The 11014-nt window shown below is 41.3% G+C and overlaps 1 protein-coding gene across 3 annotated transcripts; it reads right to left on the bottom strand.

The window, feature by feature from the left end:
• Window positions 1-1124: 1124 nt before the first annotated feature.
• On the bottom strand, window positions 1125-10915 carry LOC126760751 (zinc finger matrin-type protein CG9776). 3 transcript variants are annotated; one of them, XM_050476628.1, is made up of 12 exons: window positions 10762-10915; window positions 10505-10703; window positions 9793-10437; window positions 9499-9675; window positions 8772-8965; window positions 6826-7247; window positions 6237-6411; window positions 5053-5220; window positions 4786-4970; window positions 2919-3782; window positions 2061-2851; window positions 1125-1987 (listed from the first exon to the last, which is right to left on the bottom strand). In XM_050476628.1, the coding sequence occupies exons 2-12, from the start codon at window positions 10608-10610 to the stop codon at window positions 1341-1343; spliced, it is 4374 nt and encodes a 1457-aa protein (XP_050332585.1). In that variant the 5' UTR covers window positions 10611-10703; window positions 10762-10915; the 3' UTR covers window positions 1125-1340. The 3 variants fall into 3 exon arrangements, with proteins under 3 accessions (XP_050332585.1, XP_050332584.1, XP_050332586.1); XM_050476627.1 differs by having other exon boundaries at window positions 10505-10915; XM_050476629.1 differs by having other exon boundaries at window positions 8772-8962; window positions 10505-10915.
• Between the last annotated feature and the right edge of the window lie 99 nt (window positions 10916-11014).

The following is an 11014-nucleotide window of genomic DNA, read 5'->3' as shown; positions in this document are numbered from 1 at the left end:
GTGTCAGATAAGTAGTATTCTGCATAAGCAGGAGTTTAACCTGCTACAGTATCCAGAACGAATTTGCGCAAGGGCCACTCTTGTTTCTCGCGGCAACTCGGGCACTTCGTCTGCAATGGATGGTAGTTTGACTCCAAGTACGCCATTGGAGGGAGACGGTGAAGGCTTCTCTATGAATTGTGGTCAGTGCATGTCTGAAGTTTTTTTGCGTCTGAAATTTTTTTGCGTCTGAAGTTTTTTTGCGTCTGAAGTCTGGTCGGCGTATTTTTTATGTCATCGACGTAGTTGAGGAAGAACCTCTTGAAGCTTCTAGAAACGGTTCCGCTCCAAGCAGGTGACTGCAGTGGTGATTTCTGCGAAGCATCCCAACAGGAACTGCCTGGAGAGGAGTTCGTTATGGTCCTTGACAAGTTTGGAGGCTCATCATCTGCGTTTCGCTGCATCCAAGCGACCATATTGGTGTAGCGTAGTTAAGACCGCCCGGCCGATTACCTTGTCAGTTGTCAACAACGTTTCTTTGTCCTTTCCCCTTGTCCTGCCGGCTAGCGACTTGAGGAATTTTTTGCATCTCTGTATTTTGGCGATAATCGCGGTCGTATGAGGAGTGAACGAGCACAGACGGTCAAAAGTCACACCTAAAATTATAGGATTATTGACAGTCGAAATCTTAACGCCATCGACTGCAATATTAAGGTCAAGTCTGACCTCATCCGTCCAGTTTGTGAATATGGTCGCTGTGGATTTAGTGGGGGAGAGTGTTAAGTTCGGAAACTCAGGTCGGGAGTAGCAAAATGTCATCACTGCTGGGAATAAGAGAGTTATCGGACGATTGGAGTCCCCTTAGTTGGCGGTAGGTTTAGTAGTAAGACTGGCGCGCTTTTGTAAACTCGGCTATAACCGCGTAAACGGTGTCTACACCAATAAATAAGAAGAAGAAGTAGTAAGAGGACTTGAATTTGATCTCCGTTCCTTCTTATGGCGGTCGACATTGGGGATGCAATGGTAAACCGATTGGTACAAAAATAAATTTTACTGCTCCGACGATCAGACTTTCCTTAATTGTAGGACTTCTAACCGGTCATTGCCCTATTGGCCTTCAAAACTTTTAGCAAATGTACAATAACTACTTGTCATTCACGTCTTTATTTTCTCATAGTTTTATCTTTATGCCGCTGAAAATTTCACACGGCTCTTTTAAAAATATATTTAAGCATATTTATCCTTTCACTTCATTATACAACGTCATCACAACTAAGAAGTAATTTGTAGGCGGACTGAATACAGACTATAATGCTGTACAAGTCGCATGTAATAATTTTTAAGCAGCACGTCATCAGTGTTTATATGCACTGTGCCGCCATATCGTCCGCATCGATGCCCAACATGGCCAAGTCATTTAACTCCTCCTGTCGGCGATTCTTCTCGCTCTCTGTGGGTGACGGCGGTGGCTGTGGTATATCATCCAAGTCGTAAACGATGTTAGCAACGTCCTCGGCGGAGGCTTTCGACGTGGGCATCGGTATGTCATCGGGTTCGGGTGCGTGCGCCAAATCAGGCTCTTCAGTGGAATTCTTGGTATCGTTGTTGGTCTCCTCAACTGCAGCGCCATTAAGCACAGCAGCTGCTGATGTTGGTGGCTCGCTTGGTGCTTCCGGTGCTGGAACTGGAGCTGGTGGTGGTACTGGTGCTGCAGCTGCCGGTGGTGGTGGCGGTTGTATGGCGTTCAAATCAATGTCAGCCGCGTCTTGTGACGTAATATCAACTGTTTGTGGTGTATTTGCCGTTACGATGTTGGCGTTCGTTGTGACCACTTCACTGGGCAATGAACTTGCGGGCTTATTAAACACTAACGGTTCGTTCATGCTCATCTGCGAAGCCTCATCCATGCCAGCGATTGACGTTTCCTCTATAGTCACCATGTGTATGCCTTCTTTAACCAGATCCTCTGGTTGCATAATCGGCTCCTCCACAATTATTTGTGTTTCGCCTGAAAGTTTGGTAAAAAATAGAAAAAAATATTAAATAAAATAATTATAATTGCATATTTTTTATAGATTTACCTGTTGACTTGGCTTTCTTAGCCTCGGCATCCTCGTCGTCCGATTTCTTTTCGCCGGGGAATATGATATTCAGCGCCTCTTCAAGATCCTTCGGCAGTGGACCTTTACGCGGTATAGGCCCATCGGAAATGGGACGCGGCACACAATCATCACTCTCGGCCACATCAATACCCGGTGGCAGTATATCTTCGGCTTCCTCGTCCGTGCCGTCTGCGGACTTTGCGCGACCAGCGCCAGCGGGTGGTGGTGGTGGCGGCGGCACTTGACCCATCAAATTGACAAACTGTATCGGATCGGGCATCAACTCGTCGTAGTCCATCATCATGCCGGCATCGGGATGGAATGGCGGTGCATTGCCGTACACGTCCTCCATCATGGCCATTTGGATCTGTGCGGCGGTGGGCGCAGGCGGACGTTGTGGCACGTAACCAGCCGGATTGGCATGTTGACCATTGTCGCCGGTGTATGCCAGAGTATTTTCGACGCCATTGCCATCACCTTGACCGGCGGTTTGTTTCTTGAAGACAGGCATTTTACCAATGAACGGTAATTTCTTGCCGCTCGTTGCAGTTGACGAAGTGCTGCTGCTTTTATTCTTCTTGTCGGCATTCTTTTTATCCTTCGTGTCGGTAGTTGAACGCTTCTCCCGCTCCTTATCCTTTTCGGGCACACGTGGTCTAAATTCGGGATGTCGCACAATTGGCTTCTCAATGCGATTGCGACTGCTGGAACGTGTGCGCGAACGAGTGCGTGAACGGCTGTAGCGGCGTCGGCGATCGAAGGAACGGCTTCTAAATAATGAAAAAAAATATAATTTGTTATTAAAAGCTTTCAAATTTTAACTGAATAAATATTTACCTGCGTCCACGCGAACGTGAACGTGTGCGCCTTCTGCGTCCATATGGCGAAGCGGCGCGTCCGCGACTGCGACTGCGCGTACGACTACGTGTGCGACGCATACGGCCACGAACACCGCCACCGCCAAAGACAGGACTGCGCGAACGCCGTCTACGATCATTACGATCTCTGTCATTGCGATCGCGGTCGCGGTCACGATCACGATCACGATCTCGCTCACGTTCACGGTCGCGGTCGCGGTCACGTACGCGTCGATCTGACGGGCCATCATTATTGTTGCGTATAGAGGCGCCGGCCGGTGTTGTTGCATTCTCATGTGGTTTGTTCTTCAACTTGCCCTTCAACTGCTCCAGTAGCTTCTTTTCGCTCTCGCTTATGACCGGCTGCACATTATTCCACTGCTGCAAGATCGCATCATCATTTTTGTCCTCCTCTGCACCTTTGCGTGGTTGCGTTACGGTTGCTGCTGCTTTGGCGTTGCTATCTTGCGCCTCAGTCCATTTACTCAACCGGCCGGTGTTGGTCAATAAGGTTGCTGGATCAACCTTAGCGGCACTGCTGATATTTGCGACGGTCACCGCGGGCGGTGGCACTGGATGCGGTGCAGCTTCGACGTGCAAACGAGGCGCCGGCGGTGGTGTGTCTTCGTCCACTTTACCGAAATCTTGTTTACGCATGGCCACACGTATCGAAAGCGCAGGATTGGGATTGTCCAAGCCTTGTATGACTATTGGCGATTTGACTTTGGTCTTGCTGGGTTTCTCACTATCCGAAGACGATGAGTCACTGGAAGTCGATGTTGCAGCATTCTTCTTGCGTTTCTTTGAGCGCTTGCGTTTCTTCTTCTTATCCTTTTTCTCCGAACTGCATAGAATGAAAGTATATTTGTGAATAAAAACGAAATATCGTAAGTTTTAGCTATTTTGCTCTTCGGGATGGGTTCTGCCTAGGTTCTTATAATATAAACTTGCTCTGGCGCGGTGTGTGAAATTCATTCTGATTTTGACTATTTGGACCGATTGGATCAAGAAGATTGATACCATTTCCTTAATCATTTCGCTCATTGTCTGCCACAAGCGTACAATAGAAGGGCTCTAAAGCTTTTAGTGAGTTCCAGAAAGACTAGATGATTTTTAGGATTAATGTTTTTATCGTGAATTGCGGGACCGCATACCAAGCTATCCATACCAATGGGATGTTTTTCGGCAAACTTTCAAACAGAAGTCTTTGCTATAAATCTCTAACACAACTATCGCATCGCTATACTCAGCGATAGTCAAGCGGCACTAAAAGCGGTCTTAATAAGTCAAATCGCTATTACTGGCGGAAATAGGAAGGCTAAACCGCTTATCACTTTTCAAGCGTGTACACCGGATCTGGGTGCCGGGCCATAAAGGGCACTGTCAGCAGGCAACAGAAAGGTTTAGAGATATGATCAACCTCTCACGAGACAAATTCAATCTCTTTGTCGCGGTCTATACTAGGCACTGCAGGCTCAAAAAATACTTGTCCAACATGGGCATAGCCTCTTGCGCAAACTGCCGGTTTTGCGACATGGAACTAGAAACTCCAGAACCCCTGAGTCTAGATTGTCCAGCAATTAGTAGAAACAGCCTCAAGGCCCTTGGATCCATCTACGTGGACAGGGATCACATCACCTCCATCGATCATTGTGACCATATGTGATATGGGAGAGAGCACAATAGACCATAGGTCGCAGTGAAAAAATCAAACGTAACTCAAACTTTCGGTTATTAAAATGGCGTATCTATAACTAGTACTGCAAAAAATCTCAACTAATAAAACCCCTGACTTAAGTAAATGTAAAAAAAAATTGTGAATATGCAGAACTCAGTCGAATACTCACCCCTTCTTCTTGCGCTTCTTCACTTTCTCTTCCTTCTTCGATTTTTTACTGGGTGTACTCTCCGCTGCAGTGGTGGAGACGGATGTAATTTGCTGTGGTGGCGGCAAATTCTTACGTTCATTTAGCACACGTTGACGATCTGCCAACCAATTGACTTCAAAGTGTGGATTTTTCTCCAAGAAGGCCTGCAAGTGTAATAGATGGCATGAATATTTGTCTCGAAACAATTAAAAGGAAGTAATTATAGTTATAGAACAGCACACTTACATTGTATTTGCTCGCATGTAGTTGTGATTTCAAATGTGTTGAGGCGCAATGCAAATCGCCCATCCAATTGTTGCATAATTTGCAGAACCATGCCGAAGCTGGTACGAAGAATGTTAGACCACGTATCGGGGTACGTTTGGTTGGGGCATTTTCATAGTTTGGAAATTGCTATCAAAAAGAAGAGAAAATAGAAAATTAAAAATCAGTGAATCAATGTTTTTTGTTTGTTTCTTATTTTCTGTGTGACTCATGAAGGTAGCAGAAACTTACTGCAACTGCATATCGAACTTAAATTCCTTTTTTATGAAATAACAAATATTTTTTATTTTGAGTTAGCCATTTTTAAGTGAAATTATATATTCGGTATTATATGTACCGATTCATTAATTTTTCGTACCAAAATACGCTCTCTCCACGATCCCACAAGTCGGTTTAATTAATTTTTGCTTACCAAACCAAACAAGTCAGCCATTCGAAACTAATCTCCTTAGTTAGATATATTCCGGTAACGTAGAACCAGCTGTTATGTATGTAAATCAACGCGAGTCGGATTTAGGTAACCGGAACAAACCAGGGCTTTAACTCTCAACTCGATAGCGTTTCACGAAAATATTTGAGGAACTCTTTATTGACAAAATATTCATGATAAAAACAAAACCGTTCCCACGAAAGACGGGTCTACGTAACTGGAGCGGACCCGGATTTTTTATCCGGGCAAGGACTATCAACTCGGCAGAATACTGCCAGGAAAACAACACATAAGCCCCATGGAAAAAATTTTCCTCCGTTTACGTATTGGAGACTGTATAGATTTATGGACTCAAGTCTTCTAATATTGATGTGATATATATCGTAATAGGAGGATTTAGAGCGATTTCAATATCTAAATGATAGTTTATCGATACCTTGGTGTTGTTGTTATTGCTGTGTATAACTTGCGGCGATCTTCATTTTTCTATATCATTAACTCATGGTATTCAGAATAGTTTTACAGGCAATGTAGGCGTTATTTTTTCATTTTCAAACTGCACAGAAAACTAACCGTTATACGAACAAAATATTACCGTTTTGTGCAACAATTCACGGTTGTAAAAAAGTTTTTTATAACATTTTTAGTGTCACATAATAGTCTTGCAGCAAAAACTGGTTGTATATTATATACTCCGCCCTAATTAAACACTTACATCAGTTGCCACATCAATGTGCCACGGTGTTTCGATGCTTTCACGATCCATATGCTCTTTGGAATGCAAGTGGTTTAAGTAATCCTTTGCGGTTTTGGGAAAAACATCACACGTCTGGCACCAATGCATTTCCGGATCATAGAAGACATAATTGAAACGTTTCTTCTCATCGAATCTGTAATGAAAAGCGGTATATAATTATTTTGTTATAAAACAGAAAATTAATGCGTATTTTACGAATTGACGTGCTGCTGCGTTGATATCTGTGCTGAAAACAAACAATTTTGTAATAGTTGAGCTGCGCATGCGCAAACGGTTTTATGACTTTTATGGATTTTATGCCGTATTTTTAAATATATAAATATTTTTTTTTAAGCAAACGGCTTTCCTAAAATTTCATTGCGCATGCGCAAATAGCTTTGTGATTTTTAGAATTATTATGCGATTTTTTTAATGTTATATTTTCTTCTTATTATACTTTTAAAAAGCACAAAGCACTTAATGATGAAATTACTTAAAATACTAACCTAAAATACCTATAAATTTTTTTTTAAATTTAATTTTAATAACTTCTCGTCTGTGTACTTACAACTTCTCTTCCTTCAGCTCGCGCTTCACACCCTCCTTGGCTTTGGCTTTCATCGATTCGATGGCTTTGTACTTATAACGCTCAACCGAACTGTCGTCGTCCTCCTCCTCCTCCACCTCGTTTTCGGATGATGATGAACTCGATGAAGAGCTGCTACTGCTGCTGGAGCTACCCGAGCTGCTGCCAGATGAAGTACTCGAATTTTTACGTTTCTTCTTGCGAATGCGTCCGCTATCGCCACCAGCGCTAACTGGCTGTTGCGGCAAAGTTGCTTCTTTTGTATGCTTCTTAGCTGGCTCCTCCTTTTCGCTTTTATCACTGGCGTAATTTTCTTCCTCTCTTTCCAAGTTTTCCTCGCCAATAATGCCCGTCAGCATGTCAATGACATTCTCAATGGTGTTGAGTTTCTTTTGTATTTGATTCTAAATGTGGGAAAGAAGAAATAAATAAATTAGCATACACTAATTCAGATTTTGAAATACTTTAAAAATATAATGCATTTCTCTCATTTTTTTCGTTTCGCAATTGCTAACTAGTGTATAGAGTTGAAAGCATCAGTTAGACGGCAACATATGTCCGATATTTCCAGCGGCAGCGGTCCAAACTGCGCCCTCAACGGTAGTCCTCAGTGGCTGGTACCTCACAGCATATCCATTAAAGTGTGGTTATGTTTTACAATATTTTTGTTTACTTTCATATAACAATGTGCATAATACAATATAATATTTTCATATACTGGTTCAAAATAATTACAATTTTCTGCATATACAATAATTTTAGCAATAAACTAGTTTTTTTTGGAAAACATAACCTATACATATTTGCATATTATTATTATTATTTTCGGAAAAAATTGTGCACAGCAATAAATATATAGACTTGTATTAACACTAACTTATTGAATTCCATTTTCCGTGTTTTTCCTGCAAATTTGCGCTTTTCAACCAATGATGAACGAGAAAGAAACGACTGTTTGAACACATCTAAACAGTACGAAAGTAATTGCTGCACAACTACGCTTGCATACACACACGTGTATATGCATATACAAATCAACAGGTACATAAGCTGTGAAAAATTTGTCATTTACTCACATAATCGACTTAAATACGTTGCTTACACGCTAACGGTATTAAAATTTATTTCATTGCATTCACTTACGCAATACTGTGTATAAAAATGCATCCAACGAATAAGCACTTTAATAATAGCAGAAAACCATATTTCACAAATGTCTTCAATTCAAAAAAGTTTTCCCCATCTTAATTCCGTTATGTACACAAATAAACTTTACGCTTGCATACCACTTGTCATAGTGTGTGCGATTAGAATGCAGCAGCTGAATTTGACAGTAAGAAGCATTCTAATGCAGAGCGCTCTTATTGAGACACAATAAAAGCAAGTAGTGCATAAATTTAATAGGCCAATGCAAAAAGAAAGATTAAGCAAAAGCACCGTTCCGAAAAAACTATTGTGCTTACAGCAATTACAGAGTCCGTGATCGTTCGCGCGGTTTAGGAAGGTGAGTTGGTTTCCAACTCGAGTTCAAACGACGTTAAATTATGCATCATAAGAGATCCATACACATTCATTATTTTTACACAACAAATTTAACTGATTGTTACGCATTAATATAACACCATAACGAACTTGTATAATTATATAAACAGTTATTGAAGTACTTTATTTTGTTAACATTATATTTAATGCTTAAGCTTCCATTTTCTCAAACACTTTTTGTCTGAACACAAACTTGACACTTGACTGGCTTGACAAGCCTCATACTATTGCATGTAATATTTCTGTAAAACTTAATTAGACAAACTGCGTGACTTTAAGGTGCCTATTCGTTCCAGCATTCGTTACACAGCATTAACTCACCAAAATAATATTAAAATTAAAAAACACACTAACAACATAATGCATTTTTTCATAGTTCGACATACCTGTAGCTTTTCGTTTTCATCGATGAATCCCTTTGTTGTAGGCGATGGTGGTGCAGCACCACCGCTGTGTAGATCCTTGCGTTGATCTTTTAACATTTTCAATTCTTGGCGGAGCAATGATGTCTTTTTCAGATAACTGCTTCGTTGTCGTTTTAATTCATCGCGTTGATTTTCTGCTTCTTGTGCCACAGCTGCTATAAACATATGAAAATAATAAGAAAATTGTATTAGTCGCTCCAATTCCACAAAAGCATATTCAAAAGTATATTTCAAAAATGCATATTTTGCATTTTCTTTTTATTTACGCTTTGGACAATGCAAAGCATTGTGCACTCGTGTAGCCACAATGCATAAATGAAACTGTAGTTTGTTTCGTTCGTTGCATCCCTCCTGGTTCCAAGTTTAGTGCGTACGATGAAATCGTGTTGAATAACATAGGAAGTACTGCTGGGGGTTGTAGTTTTCCATCGAGTATTTGGAATCTTATTTTTTTTCAACCAAATTTTTTTTTCTATAATTTTTACAGCACGGCTAGTGTGTGTGTTCTAGTGTATGATATAATGAGCCTGTGCTGGTACTTATGTGGTACACTTAATATTACTAGCCGAGTGTGTCAATTTTTGTAAAAGTAATGAATGACATCAATTCGTATATTTTGAGAAAATATATAACACGAAATAGTATAAAATTTAGTACATAAATATTGAACTACTTATGGAATACATACCATCGTGTTTTGAACTTGATTCAATTGTAACTGGTGGGGGTTCGTTTACTATTGGTTGCTGCACAATTTGTGGTGGTGGTATAGCGGTTGGTGCAGTTACTGGTGGTGGCTGTTGAGCAATTTGTGGTAGTTGATTTGGATCTGGTGTAGGTATCCAAGGTTGTTGCGCATAAGCGTCTGCAAATAATAATAAAAAACAACTTTTTATTCGTAGTTTACTAAAATACTAAAACAGTTTATACTTAAACCATGGAAACAATGTATTTATATAACAAAAATTAGCCCATAACTTACCATTGGCTGTCCAAACTGGTGGTGGTGGATAGGCAGCGTTAAACACCGGCGGTACTGGTGCCTGCATACCGTAAGCATCACCAGCAGTTTGTGGTGGAAATCCAGCTGCTTGTTGCGGTGGCGGTACGGCATATTGATTATAAGCTGGTGGTGCATACGTATCATTCGTATATAGTTGTGGGGGCATTGGATTGTATTGGGTTTGTGGCTGAGTTACTTGTGGTGGTGGTGGTGCATTAATTGGTAGCGGTGAACTTGGCTTCTTTTTGGGTGACCAACGACTACCACCTCCCCTACGTGGCGAAACACTGCGGCTACGCGAGCGGCTATTACTACGACCTCTATAGCGAAAGTCTCGTCCACCACCACCTCGTCGTCTATCAGGTGAACGGCGCATATTGCGTCCACCGCCATCAAAACGTCGTCGATCTGGCGAATAGTCTCTAAATCGATTGCGACGTGGTGGTGGTGATGGCGAACGTCGCCGCCTACGGCTACCACTTTCTAATGGTGATGGTGATCGCCGACCACGCGAAGGAGATTTACGTCTCGATCGCGGTGGGCTGCCTGATGGTGAACGACGTCGACTTGATCGGCTTGTGGAACTTCTATTTGATTCTTTCTCAGATTTTGGCTTATTAGCTTCTGTGGAATATATGCATTTAAGTTTATAAATTTAGTTTAATTCTTTATTGTTAGCGAATGTACTCACCATAGTCTACAACATCATTTTCTGCACCTGGCGGACCAGGTGGTAATGTATTTGCAGTGCCCAGTCGGCGATCTGCCGGTTGTTGCAATATTAATTCTTCATCCATTTTGCACCCACACTATACGGAATGTACAATAATTTGCATGTACACACAAAGCGTTAAGCGGGGAAAGTGATTACGCTCGCCGTACACTTTGGCCTTGGGGAGGATGGATAAGTCAACGCAAATTTAAACCACTATCTCGTGAATATCTTACAATATAATTATTGTTCAACGAGCTTAAACACTTCTCAAATACTTTAAAACACTTTATTGATTATTCTTCAATTTTAATTGCAGTACTGAAGTAATTTTACACAGCATTAAGCTTCATAAACGTATAGCGTGTAAAAATTTTCCGCAAAATTGACAATCATTCATCATACTGAGGTTTTAAGAACGTCAAGCTTTTTGTGGTATCATTTAACGTTCAATCATATATTGGGTATGTTCAGTTCATTAATCTTTCA

This window comes from Bactrocera neohumeralis, chromosome 5 (genome assembly GCF_024586455.1).
Source record: "Bactrocera neohumeralis isolate Rockhampton chromosome 5, APGP_CSIRO_Bneo_wtdbg2-racon-allhic-juicebox.fasta_v2, whole genome shotgun sequence".
NCBI lineage: Eukaryota > Metazoa > Arthropoda > Insecta > Diptera > Tephritidae > Bactrocera > Bactrocera neohumeralis.
This window is presented reverse-complemented; position numbering and strand designations above follow the sequence as displayed.

Bases quoted from the DNA above. Each gene is read 5' to 3' on its own strand.
- LOC126760751 (XM_050476627.1), bottom strand. From the start codon at position 10,610: ATGGATGAAGAATTAATATTGCAACAACCGGCAGATCGCCGACTGGGC. The intron at 10,438-10,504 runs GTGAGTACATTC...TATATTCCACAG, and splicing joins AAATGATGTTGTAGACTATG to AAGCTAATAAGCCAAAATCT. The intron at 1,988-2,060 runs GTAAATCTATAA...CCAAACTTTCAG, and splicing joins TAAGAAAGCCAAGTCAACAG to GCGAAACACAAATAATTGTG.